The 17,450-nt window shown below is 42.9% G+C and overlaps 1 protein-coding gene across 2 annotated transcripts; it reads left to right on the forward strand.

Moving 5' to 3' along the window:
- Positions 1-816: 816 nt before the first annotated feature.
- FLVCR1 (FLVCR heme transporter 1) lies at positions 817-15,577 on the forward strand. Of its 2 annotated transcripts, XR_005830463.1 has the most exons (11): positions 817-1,579; positions 4,982-5,126; positions 5,669-5,809; positions 6,116-6,183; positions 6,466-6,569; positions 7,722-7,832; positions 8,902-9,007; positions 9,226-9,337; positions 10,014-10,081; positions 11,412-14,445; positions 14,564-15,577. XR_005830463.1 is itself a non-coding variant. In XM_040612212.1 (10 exons), exons 1-10 carry the CDS (start codon positions 971-973, stop codon positions 11,472-11,474), a joined length of 1,527 nt encoding a protein of 508 aa, XP_040468146.1. In that variant the 5' UTR covers positions 817-970; the 3' UTR covers positions 11,475-15,577. The 2 variants fall into 2 exon arrangements, 1 of the variants encoding a protein (XP_040468146.1); XM_040612212.1 differs by having other exon boundaries at positions 11,412-15,577.
- Positions 15,578-17,450: the final 1,873 nt, after the last annotated feature.

Consider the following 17,450-nt stretch of genomic DNA (forward strand, 5'->3'; position numbering starts at 1 on the left):
TAACAGACATAAATATTTCTGTATGTTCCTAATGCTCTTTGGAGAACGACCTGTCCCTTGACGAGGGTGTGCTGCAGGCCGCGGCGGGGTGCCAGGCCCCGCTCCCCCAGACACCTCCCCGCGGGCTCTGAGGGAGGCTGCTCACCGAGGTGGCAGCTAACCGCCTCCACGCGTCACCCCGACGGGCAGCTGTCTGGGGTACGCATCAAATCAAACGTCAGAGGCTGGTGGATACGAGGAACGTGCCGCCCGCGGCTCTGGAGGCCACGAGGGGCTGGGGCGGCCTGCAGCCCCCCGCGCTGTGCCCGTCCTGGCTGCCCTGCCCTGCCCTGCCCTGCCCTGCCAGGCCGGCCTACGGCCCTGCCCAGCCGCCCCGTGTCACCTCAGCGCGCTCCTCTGCATCCTGCCGAGAGGCAGGTCTCGTTGTGGCAGGGCAAGGGCAGGGGTCGCCCCTGAGGGTGCGGGCAGCGCTGCGGGCCCCTGTGCCCGCGGGACAGGCGGGGGGGCAGGCGGCAGCCGGGCCTGGGGCCGCTCGGCCCGGGCTGTGCGGGGCGCGCCGGCCGGGAGAGCCGTTGCGGGGTGAGGTGATGCGTCTTCCTCTGGGGTGTCGTGGGGGTTATGTACATCGTTCCCGTCTCCGTATGGGCAGCCACCCGCACGGACAGGCTCTATCGGTTCCGTTTAAAGGACTGTGGGAAGTGTGTGTGCGTGCGCGCATTGCGTGCGTGCGTGTGCAGTGCCCAGCACAGGCACCGAGCCACGCACCGCCGCGCCGCCCCAGCCGCCCCTCCCGGCGCGCCCTCTCCGCCCGCCCCGGGGCCGCCTCCCGCTCCGCTCCGCCCCGTGGCGCGGCGGCGTGGGCTCGGTGGCGGGGCCGCAGCCGGAGAGCCAGGTGACCTTGGCAGGCAGAGCCGGGCTGCGCCCGCCGCCGCCGCCGCCGCCGGGAAAGCTGGGTGGGGAGACGGCCGAGATGGTGGAGGAGGGCGGCGAGGAGGAGGCGGAGGGGGAGAGCGCGGAGATGCCGGCGGCTGCCGCCGTGCCCGCTCTGCAGCGCTGTAACGGCTTCCTGCCCGGCAAGGAGGCGGCGGGCGAGCGGGCGGCCGAGGCCGAGGCCATGCTGGCGGCGGGCGGCCCGCCCGAGACGCGCCTGTCGCGGCGGCGCCTGGCGGTGCTGGCCGTCTTCAGCTGCTACTCGCTGGTGAACGCTTTCCAGTGGATCCAGTACAGCATCCTCAGCAACGTCTTCGCCGGCTTCTACGGCGTCTCCTTCACGCAGATAGACTGGCTCTCCATGGTCTACATGGTGGCCTACGTGCCGCTGATCCTGCCCGCCACCTGGCTGCTGGATGCCCGCGGCCTGCGCCTCACCGCCCTGCTGGGCGCTGGCCTCAACGGCCTGGGCGCCTGGCTCAAGTGTGCCAGCCTGGCCCCCGGCCGCTACCCCCTCACCCTGGCAGCCCAGGCCGTCTGCGCCGTCGCCCAGGTCTTCATCCTGGGGCTGCCCTCACGCATCGCCTCCGTCTGGTTCGGCCCCACCGAGGTCTCCACCGCCTGCGCCGTGGCGGTGCTGGGCAACCAGGTAGGGGCAGAGGGGCAAGGGAGGCTGGGGGGATGTGGGCCACCTTAGTCTGGTGTGGCGTTGAGTTAAAACTGAGCCGTTTCAAGTGGGGAAATAGCATTCTTCAGGAAAGGGTTATGGGGCAGCGCTGGAGAGAGGAAGAGTGATGGAGGTGATGTTACATCGCAGCCGGCTGGGCGTTGCAGGACTCTGGCAGTGAGCAGCAGCTCATGCACTTCTGTCAGCCACCTGCAGTACATCGGTTGAGACCCTTTTCAGAAGTCATCCTGCTCTGCTTTCTCTTGCTCTTGCATGAGACATCTTGCCTCTTGCATCACTCATCAGACTGAATCCACCCCCAGTGTGGAGAGGTGTAAAGTACGTGAACTTTCACAGAGAGCCCCAGTGTCCCACTTGTGAAGTTCTCTGAGTTTTCTGTAGCGCTGGGGTAGTTCATGTCACTGTGGGCAGCTGTTAACAATCATGCATTTCCTTGAGCTTGCTGGTCCTGGCTGGTTTCAGAGAGCTGGAACAGGTGTATCTGAAAGCACGGGTGAGGATATGATACCGATGGGTTTTTTGTTCCCATAGCCTTGTTCCAGCCCCCTGCTACTGTCCCTGCTTTTTTGTGGCAACAAAATGTTAAGATTCCAGTCAACATTGCTGGTGAAGGCTGAGGTCTTAGGTATGGTTTTATGAAGGTAATAGGGGATTTGTTTTTCCTCGGGTGAGTCTAATGATTTTATGTTTGTGCACTTTGGATTATTACAGTGGTAATAGTAATGTTACATATTTACAGTTAGGGTTGCTCATTAGCTCGTACCTGGATGCTGAGGGTTTTACCGATGCTTATCTAAAGCAATTTTTTTTTTTACATTGAAGTCTTCCAGTGGACAAGTCAGCTGTCCCTTTGGACTGAAGACTTTGGGAGTTGTTTGTTGGTTGTTTTAGCAGTTGAGCAAAAATGTTGCATCTATGACCTGGAATCAGGTTAAAGGTTTCTTTGGCAGCTAAATCCACTCTTTCAGACAAGCACCAGTCATCCCAATAGCAAGGAGTTACTGAGATTTCAGTTCCACAGTACAGTGCCAAGGATGCAACTTGGAGTCTGAAACTGGTGCTTTGCTCAGATGCTGAGATGGGGGAGTTGGAGCGGTGCAGGACAGAAGCAGGCGTGCAGGGGCTGTGCAGGTAGGAACCATGAGAGAGATGGGCAAGGAAAACTGGAGCAGAGATGTAAAAAACCCAAACCTTAGTTCTGGAGCATATTCCATTCCAGAAGCTAGGACAGATCTTGATGTGCTGACATGCTTGATGGTCCTCTGCCAGGGAAACACCTGTGAAACGCACTGACAAAGGTGCATTTCATCTCCCTCTGGCAGCCCTTCACAAAGGATAATGGCTTATTCTGTAGCTCTGTGGTACCCTGCTGGCTCAGAGCTTCGTGCTATGTAGGTCTTAATATCCCAGTCCTGCTTGTGTCTCGTGGTGTCAAACAACAGAATTTCTCTGTCCTCAGTTTTTACTTTCTTAAAAAAAAAAAGCACTCTAGAAAGCTAGATTGAAAAGGGCGTGAAACACCAAATTAGGCACTCAAGTTGGAGGTAATGTTGTCTGTGTATCCCAATGCAGTTCACTCCTGCATACACATTACAATACAGTCACACTGTAATTGGTTAATTGCACAAGATGGACTACGTAACAGAATGAAGTTGCTATAACTGACTGGGCTGCTGGTCAGCCAGTTTCTTGTCAGGTACTTTGCATAACTTCATCGCTACAGCAAACAGGGCTGGGACCGCACAAAGGGGAGGGACAGAGTATTTATCGAAAGTCAGATCGCACCCATTATCTCTTGAGATGCTGATCATTTGCAGTTGAAACACAGATCACTGGGAATGCAGTGATGTACCCGTCAAGGGTTATTTCCACAAGTATTCAGCATCTCAAACTGGGCACACCAGATCTCTATCCTTCTGGCCTTAGCCTCTCTGGGTGTAAAAGGTGAAAAATGGTATCGCGTGACTTTCTTGGAATATTGTGGGCACTGTATAGGCTCACTCTGGGGGAGGAAAAAACGTATCTAAAGTAAAAGAGTAATTGTGTGCTCAGTTCATGTTTGTTAGGGTTCATATACTGAAGGGTGAGAATAAAAAGACAAATTCTTCAGGTGAGCACTGGGTTCAGTGTAAAACTGATGGTCTTCGCAGGGGAAAAAAAAAAAAGGCAGCGAAAGCTGCGTTGGGCATACACACAAAGGGCACTTCGTATCCACATTGGCACACCTTTGTGTTGAGTGGTTTCTGATTGTTGGACTTGCTACTCTTAACAGTCTTTGGTGCTTTTTTTTTTTTTTTAAAATCTTTTACCTGAAATAGATGCAGGGTTTTTTTAGTTTAAAAAAAATAACATTTTTTCTAACACTTTAAAATGCAATTTAGTTTTGGAGGAGCAGCAGAGAGAAATTAGAGAGTAGTCCAAGACTCTTGTTCCTTCATATTTTTTTTTTCTTTCTTTCTATCTATCTCTACGCACTAAAAATTTCAGTTCTTGGTTTTTGTCTGTTTTTCATACAAAATCAGTTGCTACATTGGAATTGACTCCAGATACAAACCGACTACTACTATATTGTGTGATTCTCCTTTATTTTCTCAGCAATAATGGCAGATGTAGGGTTTGGTTTTGTGTTTGTTGATAAGGATGCTCCTTTTCTCTTGCTCTTCTTTGCTCTATCAGTTCTGCAATAAACCTTGCTTGTCAGTCTGTTACTGTAGTGGCAGGATCGTGACATCGAGAGGAGTGTTTCTAAAGAGTAGCTGGAATGTTCTAGGCATTCAGTTGCAGTATTTATGGGCAGGCACAGTGTTTTGCTGTGAAAGATTCTTCTGAAAAAAAATCCTTAATGCTTAGTTGTTAAATGCGTTATATACTAGGTATAGTATTGTAGTTTAATTCAGAAGTAGAAAGGTTAAAACCTGAATTATGGAAGATGTGAAAGAGGGGAGCTTTAGATTAGAGAAAAGGAAGAAATTCTTCACTGTGGGGGTGGTGAGGCACTGGAACGAGTTGCCCAGAGCAGCTGTGGATGCCCCATCCCTGGAAGTGTTAAGGGCCAGGCTGGATGGGGCTTTGAGCAGCCTGGTCTAGTGGAAGGTGCCCCTGCCCGTGGCAGGGGGGTTGGTACAGGTGGTCTTCAAGGTTCCTTCCAACCCAAACCATTCTATGATTCTATGACCTGACTGTGAAATGCCATTGACAGCAAATGGCTCAGAAGTATAATAATAAAGGAACACGTGTCCTTCATAGTTTTATTAATACTTATTATGATACAAATTCAGAATTCTACCTGGTAAGGATTTTCTTTTCTGTTAATTTTTATGTTCACAGGACAATGATTTTGGGTTTTCTTTTCTTGCTTTGCAGCTTGGCACTGCGATTGGCTTTTTGTTGCCACCTGTTTTGGTTCCAAATACGCCCGACGATATTGATCTAATGGCACATAACATCAGCATCATGTTCTACGGGACAGCAATAGTTTCCACGCTTTTGTTCTTCTTAACAGGGGTTGGTAAGTGTGCCGTTCTTGCAATTTAAACGGTGACTGTAGGGGGTGTTTAGCACATCTCTTAAAGCATCTGGCTTTGCTCAAAGTAGTTGAGATTATGTTTTCTCCAATTTACTTGTGTTCACTTACCTGTTGTGCCAGGGTTAAGTGACAACTAGTTTACTGTATGTTGCTTCTTCACATGGGGTGACATCTCTCAGAATATTTAGGCCACTTAGGCTTTTTGCTAGAAAAACCTTATGATACAATTTGAATTCTCTCTGTTAACCTTAACATTCAGACACTAGTGTGTAGTGTCTAGACACATTGCAGATGAAGTCTGTCTGTGACTCTTAAGTTGGTAGCAATCAGCTGTGACCAAATAGTTATCACGCCCTTTGTGGCTGTGACTTGATTCTTCCATGAGGACATCTAGAACATTTTTTTCATGGAAGTGTTAAAAAAAAGTTAATATTCTGAAATTCATCAAGCTGAAACACTTCAAAAAGAAAAAGCATTAGTCTGATAAAGACAAATCAAAATTGTTCCTCCTTCTTTTTCCCCAGTGTTTGAAGAAAAGCCAAAATACCCTCCTAGTCACTCTCAAGCAGTCCTGCAAACTATGCCTCCTGAGGATTATTCCTACAAGCAGTCGATTATTAACTTGTTCAAAAATGCTCCATTTGTACTTTTGCTGATCAGTTACGGTGAGTGGTGCTGTCTGGCTGTAGTCTGGCAGAACAGTTCGAATGTGTGCTAAAAGTACATCGTATTTTAGTTGTGATTTTTTTTTATGGGGAAGGGAGGGTCAAACTTTTACTTACTCAGCAGCTAATGCTGGAAAATCCAGCAGGATTCAAAATACCATTTAAAGGCCTGGTGAAGAGATTTTACTTGGCAGATAAAAAGTTTTGCCTCTAACGTGAGTCTTAAATATCAGAAGATTAACTCTAGGGTAGCAGATCTGTGTGTGTACCCCTGGAATGACTGAAGCTTTTCTTTTGGTACTGCAGGTATTATGACTGGGGCATTTTATTCTGTCTCCACGTTATTAAACCAGATGATCGTAACTCATTATGAGGTAAGTTTCTTGGATCTTCTTTGGGTGTTTTTTTTTTTGTGTGTGTTTTGGTTTGGTTTTGTTTTTTTAACTGTACATTTGCAGAGGTGATGTTCATTATTATGAAGGTGCTATGTGTGCTCGGACATTTGGTTTCCTTTATACCCCCCTACAGTCTCTTGCACCATACAGCTGTGGGAGTCATAGGAATGTTTGTTTGCGCTTATGACTGCCAAGAGGTCTGAACTTGACTCTGAGTGGAAGCAAGTTATTAATGAGCACCATATAAATATTTGTTGAAAGGGAGAAGAAGTGAACGCTGGGAGAATTGGCTTGACACTGGTGGTGGCAGGAATGGTGGGTTCGATTATTTGTGGTTTGTGGCTGGATTACACTAAAACATACAAGTAAGTGTGGGTAGGCATGTATGGGGTTAGGGGTAGGAGAGCGGTGCTATTGCATTAGAAAAATACTGTGACGTAAGGGCTGAAGTGAACTGAAGATAAAGTGCAGTTCATCCGTGATCTTTTAGTGGCCTTGATGGAGACTAGTTTCTGAGGCTACAGCAAAAGCTTGAAACTCTTACTGGTTCTTGGCCCAAAGAAATGAGAGAAGAGAATGCAAAGATACGAAGGGGTTTTCCATCTACTCCTATCTCTTCAGGAGTGTAAGGCTAACAAGGACAGCACTTTATATCCTACATACAGTGGCCGGGTGGCCCAGTGGACTCCTTCTCCTAGGAAAGCATAAAGGTTCAAAACTTACTCTGCATTGTTTTGTAAAACAGGCAGTTGATGGATTCTCATTTTTTTAATACTACTCCTGGTCCTATTAGTAAGCATAACATTGCGTTAATTCAGGGGATGACCGTGGAGTAGAACTCTGTTCTGGGGTAGGAGCTTCTGGGTCTATCACCCATGGTGTGGTGCCCCTCAGCAGTGCTGCTTGTGCTGGGGTAGTTCTCCCCTGTGACTCTTAGTACATTATGGGCAAGAGCTCTAGAAACCTAATGGACGTTAATGCTGTAGATAGGCTTTGTTTTTGCTAGTGTGTTGGCTTATAAATAAGTGATGTGTGCTTTAATATTTTGGATGATATCCTTTATTCCAGACTTCAAACAAATAGAACAATGTAATGAGATTTGTTTGACTTGCCTCTTAGGCTGACTTTTATTGCTACTGGTGTTCGATTTGGCTGCGCATGCATTGCATAATGGGCAGCACTTCAGAATGGCCAAGAGGTGCAGTATAGTGGAGAACTAAAATAGTCTTAAGGTAATAGTATCTCCTGTGGTTGTCCACTCTTTTAAATCTGAGTAAGTGTCTGTAGCTTTGAGTGAAGCAGTCGTATAACCAAGGCAATAAAGAGTTTGGGAAGAGATACATTCTCATTACATGATACATTTGGGTCAGAATTACACGGAGCAAATTTTATAGCTGTAGAATGTCAGTTTTTAGGGAGGAAGTAATGTCTATGTTACTCTTCCATGCTTCAGCAATGTTCTATGACCTTATGTTAACAGTGTTAATTGTTTTCCTTTTTTTTTGGTTGGGTTGCAGGCAAACTACTTTGATTGTTTACATTCTGTCATTCATTGGGTTGCTTGTATTTACTTTCACCCTGGACCTCGGATACCTTATAGTAGTGTTCGTGACTGGAGGAGTACTTGGGTGAGCACTTAAAGAGGACTGGAAGAGTTACTTCAGTTCTGTTCAGAAACAATATTTAACTGTTTTAACTAAATGATTCTATGTATATTCTGTCACCATGCTCTCAACCTATGCCTATAGCTCACAGTACAGATAGGGTTTACTAGAGTTTTATCTTGTTACATCAGAATAAATATAAAAGTAACTGACTTTCCAGTGAATTCCATTTAAGATTTTAATGGACCTAACAGAAGTCTGTATGTGATCAGTTTGTTTGGTTTGAATTCAAAAAGTTGTCTGCAGTAAAGCTGAATCTTTCTGTTGACCAGTTCATAAATGATTAGGGTTTGACTGAGCAAATCTAGGAACGCTGGCTTCTGTGCGTTTTGATTAATCTATGTTTTGATAACCCAAGCAACATGCTGGATGCTTTGTTTGCTCAGAAGAGCATGAGCATTTCTCATAGATATGTAATCTAAAAGCCCCAAAAGGTGCTTGGGGAATAGTGCTGTATCGAGACACAACAGTCAAGGTAGAGCCGGAAATGTCTGGATAGTTTCAGTTTAATGACTAATCAATCAACCAACCTCAACTGCATTAAATCCCTGCTCTTTCTGTCACCTATCGGTCGCCTCAGCTTCTTCCACAGCACTTGCTAGCAGGCATTACAGTGTCCAGCCTCTCTCTCTACTCTCTTTTTGTCCTCCAGCATGGATCTTTGGGCTGATCAAAGGATGGTGTTTGTGTATGTCTTTCATTTTGAAAGTAATTGGCTTCAGTTATGGAATGGTTTGTGGACTGGTCAGAGAAGGTTGTTTAATATGTAAGGAGTGGAGTGCAGGTGATATGAGAAACAGGACAAATATGTTAAAACATCTTTGTCCAAAACAGAGAGACATATAGCTAAAATGGTTGGGTGAGGTCAGGGGAATGAAGCAGGCAAAACAAGTATTGGATCATGTTAGGTCTTGAAAACAGACAGTTAAGAGTACCAGCTAATTCCTAATACCATGTGTTTACATTTGATTTTCTTAGCTGTAGTAATAGATGAAGGCCACACCTGTCACCCTCTTACTCTTATCTTCAACAGGTTCTTCATGACTGGCTATCTCCCACTTGGGTTTGAATTCGCTGTGGAAATTACATACCCAGAATCTGAAGGCACTTCCTCCGGTCTCCTTAATGCATCAGCACAGGTTATATCATCTTATTTCTTCAAGTGAAGTAATGGTCAGGAAAGCCACTCTGCTCAAATCTAAGGTGGCTTTCTCAAACTTGGCTGCTAAGTCTCTGTCATGTTGCTGTAGCCTTAATTTTTTAATCTGGTTATTTTAAGATGTGACCTGAAACTTTGCAAGGTAAAGTGATGGCTGTTTTCAATGTGATCCTGATGAAGTGATTTGTTTGTTTGTAGATATTTGGAATTGTCTTCACGCTTGTTCAAGGAAAGCTCACAACGGACTACAATCCTCATGCAGGAAACCTCTTTCTTTGTGCTTGGATTTTTGTGGGCATTATCTTAACAGGTAATTAATCAGAAATGCAAGTAACTAGTTTCTTTAATGTAAAAATGTGGAAGCTTTTTTGAGATAGTGAATTTCTGGGTAGTTTTTAGATGTCTCAGACATCTGGGATTTAAATATTTGGCTTTCTGTCTGGACTGACAAAAGTTATAAATGCAGGCAGGGTTTGATTGAAAGGTTTTTTTTTGCTTTGTTTTTCACTTCAAATAATTGCTGTGTGCACACCCTTTGTTTAAAGGATAATATTGCTGATATATGGACAGCCATCTGTCGCCATGTCTTGAATTCGAGGCAGATGTCTGTCTCCAGAGTAGGATAATAAATGTAAACAAATACATAAATGGAGACAGTTTGCAGTTCTCCAAATGCAAGAAACTGCTGATGTGTTCCTGAACTGTACCTGTGACTTACGCTGATACTTACAAATGTACTGAAAGTGCTAAAATCATCAAGCTTTGCTTTATGCACTCATGGTTTAAAAGCTTTTATTGTAGTTTTCTGTGTGTGCTTTGTGAGGAGCGAGTTCAAATTGTCAGTAAGTTCAAATTGTGAAAGAGCGAATACAGGTATTTTAATATGAGCTGAAAGCAGCTTCCATGTGCTTGCACTGTGCATTTCCCTTGAAATGCATGTCATTGCAAAGTTGTGAACCAGCTTTCTTTTTACATTTTTGTTTCAGCCTTAATAAAATCAGAATTGCGAAGACACAATGTGAATTCAGGGATTATGAATTTGGATGTTAAAGCTGTAAGTGCTGACTCTCTTACCATGATTGTGTTACTGTACTTGAATGCTTGGCTTCTGTTGGCATAATAATATTAACAGCAAAAGACAATTGACCAAATCTTATGATTGTTTCCATGCTGTTTTGGAACAACAGAACCACATGGGATGGTACCCTCAGGTATCTGTTTCTCCCCTTAGCTCCCATGAAAAAAACTAAAAGACTTCTGCTCTCAGATTTTCTTGAATTTTAAGTGGCTAATATTAATCTCTGCTTTTACTGCTTGAATCTTGCTTTTTCATATTTGCAGGTAGCATTGTAAATTGTAAAGCCTTTTTGTGTATTGGGTTAGGAGGCTGTGCTATAGATGACATATTTTATTTAAAATACCTGAAGTCCTTTTAGGTGAAGTCAGTGTCTGGTGAACAGAAGTCATGCTGCAGTTTCTATCCTGTGTACATGAAGAGCTGGGTCTCCTCTTCTGCTGAGCACCCTCTCAATTTAAACAGTGAGCGCAGCATTTTCAGCTGTTCAGGCGGTTCCAAGACTGTTTCAGCAGCTTTTCCAAATTGTCACGGTTACCTGTAGAAATAAGACTGTCAGTGGAAACATTTTTTCAGTGCTGTGGGTTTTTTGATCATTTGGATTAAGATAATGAAACTGCTTTTTGGAGTTGGGTATTGCAAGATCCTCTGTCAGGCTTCTTTTTATGTGTAGGTGTCTTGCTTTTGATCATCTGTGATCAAGTGCACACTGTTACTGTCTGCATAACGTTCAGAAACTTCCAAGTTGGTGCTATATGAGCTAACTTGAACCTGAAACCTCTGCAGCTGGGCATCCTGTAGCTTTACCAGCCTGGGTTGGGGCTGTCTTGGGGATGTACATGCTGACTGTAGGCAGTGGCCCATGACTTATTAGCCAGGGTGTAACAGAAGGCAGGAGTCCTTGCCCTGTTATTACCATAAATAGAGAGCTGCCTGTGTTAATAAGGTACAACAGCACTTTGATACCAAACCTTGATCAGCAAGATTCTGCTGTGTTTAAATGTATTGAAGAAAAAAACCTGAAAGTTATTCTCTAGATGATAAATATCTATATGCAGTAAATACATACTTTAGAGTTACACTAAGAAACTCAATTCTGTAGGGTTTTTTTGTTGGTTTTTTTTGTTGGGTTTTTTTTTCATTACAGAGGGTAAAGGAAAATAAGGCTTTCTATAAATGCCTGATTTTGCTAATTAATTATTAGGTTAGGCTCCAATAGTGTATGCAATTACCCAGGAATACGGAGGTTGAGAATAGCTTCTGTTGAATAACAGCTTAATTCCTGGTTGTTTTTTTTCCCCCTCTCCAGGTACCAGTTGACAGTCCTGTAGAACCTGAAAGTACTACATTAAAAATTCAGTCAGCTTTATAAAGCTGAAAGAAGGTGACTTAGAAACGCACAAGCTTGGTTGGATACTGAACAACATCAATTAGCGTAATCACTGGATCTGTGTGTATGAGTAGTAAAATGTGTTTGGTGATATTTGTGATAGTTGTGCAGTGGACACTGTGAAGATGCTCAGTTCCTTTTGTCCAAGATGCAAACAATTCACCTTTGTATGGAGTATTTATTTTACCAGTTTTTGAGTTTTGCAGTTTCATTAGTAAAGAACTGTGTGAATATTCTCCACGCTAGGGAGACGTGTACATTCAGGATGCATACTTCAAAAAATGTGGAATCCTGAAGTACAGTTATCATGATCAGAAGTATCTAATCTTCTTTTCTTGTTCAGTCTTTGCTAGTGCATTTGAAAAGTCAGAGTAGGTAGCTGTACAGCTGGAGGATGTGCACAAGTTCCTTTTTTTTTTTTTTTTTTTTTTTTTTAAAATGTATCTGTATTTTTAATATAAGCCATTGGTTCCTTCTGGGAAACTGTCTATAGCACAATACTGAAAACAAGAGATGACTGCAAATGTGTGTGGTTCATACTGGCATCTGAAATTTCTCTTGCCTTGAAACTTCTTGATAGATATCAGAGGGCAGATAAGAGAAAACACTGTCTTACAGATTCACTAGAACATTTCTGGGGAGACTTAAAGACTTTTCCACTAGATAAACTGAAGAAAAAATTTTCTTATTAAATATAGTAAAAAGGAGAGGAAAGGCCTTTGATATCTCTCCTATGTAGTATTTATAGGCAATGGAACGCTACCGCACAGGTTGCCTCCACGGAATATTTTGAGTGCTTTCTCAGTTAAAGTGAGAGGAGTACGTGTTTACAAAGAGCTGGTGCCTTTACTTTGTAAAGATCCTTGCCTCATCTTGGGTTTAATCAGTGCTGCTGAAGAAATTCCATTTTGTGTGTTAAACCTCTGAATATTTGTTCTATCCTTTTTAGCATTTATTTGTCTGCTTTGTGAGTTGTATCATTTGTCCTGTGAAATTTTTGTGCTCATATAACTTAAATAATGTCTTTTGCAGTTTGTTAAAAGCTGTAAGGATGACTGAAAGGAAAATAGTGACGTTTCACTTTGATGAAATATTTGCTGTTTATATTGTCCTTCTTAGCTACAAAAGGAGCAGACTTCATTAACACTCACTTGGTGTTACTACATCTATATGAATTTGGGATGTGGATTTCTCACTGCAGTGCTTCTGAAAATACTCTCCTTTACCTTGTGCTCTATCTACATCTACAGAACCGATGGCACTACAGTAACACTGAGGCCCTACTATTAATGAAAGTGTCAGACCTGAGTTAGTGGACTTTTTGCAAACATTTAAATTTTTGCAGTCTTTAAGCTCAGCCTGCAGGTTCAGTACCATCAGTGATGCCGTCTCTTTGAGTTCCCACAGATGTAGTGCCATCCAGAAGGTGGAACCCTACTCGAAGTTTTCCATGGATTGTTACAGTTGGGTGTGGGGAACTTTTTAACTCCAAAATCATTTTCAATATGAAAAGTATCATTAAATAGTTTTCTTTCTCTTGTTTCACTGTAGATTTAGAGAATCCTTTTCTATGAAAAAGAACCTTGTAAAGTTAGCTGTCTAAACTTAGCCTCTAAACTTGATGATCTTGATTTAACATTTTGTATGATAAATGCATCAGACATGGGAAGGCTGAATGGCAATATGCCTGTCAGAATAAGCTAAGCATGCTTGGAACACTCACCTTTCCAAAAAGGATCTATGTCTCTTTGTCAGGTCCAGTGCTACAGAGAAAATGGGCACATCTTGCTGCTCCTGGAGAGGCGAGGTCTGTGGGAAGAGTCCCCTGGTGAGGTAGCTGAATATAGGAAAAGTAACTCATACATATTCAAACAGCAGGCAAGAGTGTAGGAGTGGAAGTAGAGATGCTTTCATTATGTCAGTTCTTTACATTTAATGACTTGCTTTGATATAAGCTGCCCCATGATGGGATGTATACGTTTTCAGCCTGAGTGAGCAAAGTGAAAGTTTGTGCCTTTTGGTATCTGTGGGTGGGTTTTCCCTTTGGAAAAATGGTAATAATGTGTGCCAAAATATATACGTTCTTCAGCAAGATACAGATTCAGTAAATATTTGTGTTCATGGCCAGTGGTTGCTTTAGACTTACACTGTTGCAATATCTTAACGAGATAATATTTTTGCAGTTTTGGAGAAGTGTTTTCAAATGTCTAGTAGAAAGTCTTTGGCAGTATTCAGAATGCTTTCTGAGATGTCCAGTACACACTATTCAAGGTCAAAGATTGAACTTTTTTTCTTCTAATTCCTTTCTTCACTACTTGTTTCCAGTCTCTTTAGTTATGTTCAGCCAATTATTGAAAAATTACTCTAGCCCTTCTGGCTCCTTGTGTTTGTTATCTTCTGCCAAATTACTTGGCTACCCTCTGAAAAGGTCCAAACAAGATTTTGGCATGCTGGAAAACCTGCTGGGTCCCTTGAAAGAAAATATTCCGAATAATGAAGGCTTAATTGCATCCTGGATTTGATACTCCCCCTCTAAAAGGAGCTTGAAAGTTGGAAACCTGTGAGCTATTTCTAAGTATTTGAATAAAAGGCCGAGCAGCAAACTAAAGAGCAAATAAAGAACAAACCAGTATTTTATGCAATAATTTTACCTGTCTGTCAAGACACTGAGGTTCTAGCTCATGGCAGAAATAGATTTGGGGTAGTTGGGGCATTGATTTTTCTGCTTTTAATTTTTGTTTTTTAAACAAACAACATCCACCCAATCAAACGTCCATCTGGAATTGGAAATAGGGTTTCTGACGTGTCAGCTCTACATCTCAACTATGAGAGGATGGAGTAGGAAAGTGAGAAGAGGCATCTCAGTCCCATGCATCAGCTTTTGCTTTTCAATATGCTTTTCCTTGAAGAGCTTCAAGAGAACTGTAGAGGATGCAAGAGAACTCATGTCATGGTGAGCAAGGGGGCTGCCCCCAGGTTCCCAGGGGCCCACCAGCATGTGTAATTGCTAACTTACAGCTACAAGATTCAAAGATGAGCCTTTAAAATAACTCTTCATTTGTTTCTTCCAGACCATTTTAAACTTTTGCTAACTTCAGTGGGAGAGACCCAGAGAACATTGACCCATTTTCATTCAGGATTCCTAACATGGCCTTAAAATCCTCGTTTCTTTTGGCTGGGTGTGAAAATACTAGACCTGTCAGGCATAGTCTGGAACTGCTGCCATCAGGAGCTTTCTTCTTCAGCTTGGTAGATAAGTCCTTCAGAGCATTTATTTTGTAGATGAGTGCTTGTCTTTAATAACATCTCTTTCTATTGCTGAATGCCTATGTTTTACAAGGAAGAATGAGCAAGGGAAGGAGTGGAAAGAATACCTAGGAAAGCTCTATTAACGTGAAATGAATCCTAACTTCATCCTCTTGGACATCTTTTTTGTTCAAGACAGTCTGTTGTTTCAAAGACAATCACTGGAGTGTGTAATTAGAGATGCCAGCCCATGTTGCCTAATGAAAAAATGCTTTTTGAGAAATATTTGGACTATCTTGTGTGTCTACAACCAAGTGAAGTTGGGCTAAGCTGTAAGAATTTATTGCTTTTGTTTTCTATTTTGTGAACTCATGAGTTTTCCTGCGTGAATGGGAACTTGACCTTTTGGGTTGCTGTCTTTCAAGACGTGTATGTATCACCTTAAGTGTTATAGGCTACTAATGATGCACAGTTGGCAAGCTAAGTTATTGTATTGCAGGTGATTTTCCCCCTCCACCATTCAGTCTGAAGTCTGTGAGGAGAGGGGATGTTAACGCATGAACTAGAATGAATTCAGCAAAAAATATTCCTAAGAAATGTATTTCCATGTCAAGACCCATGTTATTTACTGCTCATGTCTTGGTTCTTCTCATGAAGAGAGCAAATATTTTTTCTGTAATATTTTGGTTTTGTTAGTGTCCCATTCTTTTTTTTCAAGAGACAATTAAAAATTCCTTATGAATATTCTCGGATTGCAATATTGTATGTATGTGTATATGTGGGTGGCATTATTCCTTACCATTATGTGTTACTAATAAAGTGTATAACGTGTAACTTGATTGGAGATAAGATTACCATTTTTGACAGCTGCTGATACAATTGTGGTCTAAAAATGATTCATTTTTTTCCTTAGAAGCTGCCATTTAATGTAGGAAAAATCTATAAGTGAATGATACACTGTGTCATTAATAAACATGCATTCATGCTTATATGCAGAGTGCATGTACGCCGGGTATATACATGTATTGTACACAGGAGTATTGACTTACAGAGAAATTTTCTCAGGGCGTCTAATTAAATTATTAGCATCATTAGTTGAGTTGCACTGCTCTAGCACAGTAATTTCTCTTCCTTTGCTTTGGAAAATATCTTTGAGGAAAAGAAAGTGCTGTTAACTTCTAAAGCAGAGCAATCCAAAGGCAGCTCCTTAAGGGTAGTGCAAATATTATTTTAATGAAGCCCCCAGCTGTGGATTATCTGGGGACAGAGGGTAGGATAACTTCTTAGAGAGGGTGGAATGAGACATTACATTCAGTTATGGCCCAACTTTTATTTCTAAAACCAGAGTGGTCTTCAGTGGGAGCACAGAAGGACCCTTGTGAACACTCTGCAAGAGTTCGGTCGCTCACCCTCAGGCGTTAAGCCCAGCACATCAGCTGGGAGCTGGGTAAGTTGGAGGGACCTACTTCAAAGAAAGCAGAATCCCTGTAAGAAAATGCTCTGGGTTTTGGTGGTGTTTTTCAGTCTCCCTTCTCCACAAAACTGGGATTATCTCTAAGGCATTTTTCTGTAAGAGGTTCTTCACAGAAAGAGGTTGCAGGTGCTGCCGAGCACAGGACACGCAAGCCTTTTGTCATAAAACAACACTAACGTCCAGTTCAACACTGGGTTGCGCTTTCAGATGGGCTCTTTATTTTACAACCAGGACTACAGGGCGGTATGCCTCTTGCAGTATTTCTATGAAAGCTGCAGGTTATATCCCCGTTTACCTCTGTAATTTAAACATTCCCGCAGCTAGGAAGGAACAATCACAGCAAATTACTATTGCCTTAAAGTTTGTGGGGCTTTGGTTGGTTGTTTGATTTTTTTTTTTTTTTTTCTTTTTTGGAAGCTGCTCGGGCTTTCTTGAAAGAAAACATTAGAAACCTCATCAGGTAAGTGGAAGATGTTACACCATCCTAACTATGATTAGTCAGATAATTGATTCTATAGTTGGGAGGAGGTCCTATGTATCCAAAGTTAATGGGTGTTACCGCTGCCAGAAAGTGATTCGGTTTGTGCATGGACAAACAGGCAGGTGCCTAACAGTTCAGCTGCTTCCTAGGCTGGGAAAGGTTTTTGGAAGCTTGTTGGATTTCCTTCTGGCTGTGCTTCACAATGAGCTAGCCTTATCGGACTGTGTTCTAAATCAATATTTATATCTTGAATTAAACAATATCTTTCAGAAGACAAAACAATAACATCCTGAACTTTGTAGAAAGGACTTCATCAGCTATGTTGCGGTAAAAACGAGGCTGAGTACTGGCAATGGTTAGGTGTAGTTACTGATTTGTAACTGGCTAATACCTCCTTAATATCAGTAGTGGTCAGAATTCAGCTTCCAGGGTGCTATTTTCCAGTGTTTTCTCAGTAAAGTGCTTCTGCTTGTAACAATGCTTAGGCCATTAAAAAAAATAAATAATATCTAAAGGGCATTGTCAGCATCATGGCCTTGTGTTACAAGTTCTAGAAACAGACACAAGACCCTGCAAAAGCTATAAACTGCGTGCAGATGGAAGACTATCATGAAAACAATTATTTTTAAGAAATTGTGGTTAAAGAATGCCTCCTGTGAGCCCAGAAGTGCTGCTGTTGTGGCTGCAGGTCAGAGTTACCAGCTTTGGAGATGAGGCAGTGAATGTGCATCCCAGTGAGCTGATTCTGGGAAATGGG

This window comes from Falco naumanni, chromosome 12 (genome assembly GCF_017639655.2).
Source record: "Falco naumanni isolate bFalNau1 chromosome 12, bFalNau1.pat, whole genome shotgun sequence".
In the NCBI taxonomy this organism is placed as follows: domain Eukaryota; kingdom Metazoa; phylum Chordata; class Aves; order Falconiformes; family Falconidae; genus Falco; species Falco naumanni.

Bases quoted from the DNA above. Each gene is read 5' to 3' on its own strand.
- FLVCR1 (XM_040612212.1), top strand. From the start codon at position 971: ATGGTGGAGGAGGGCGGCGAGGAGGAGGCGGAGGGGGAGAGCGCGGAG. The intron at 1,580-4,981 runs GTAGGGGCAGAG...CTTGCTTTGCAG, and splicing joins TGGCGGTGCTGGGCAACCAG to CTTGGCACTGCGATTGGCTT. The intron at 9,008-9,225 runs GTTATATCATCT...GTTTGTTTGTAG, and splicing joins TCCTTAATGCATCAGCACAG to ATATTTGGAATTGTCTTCAC.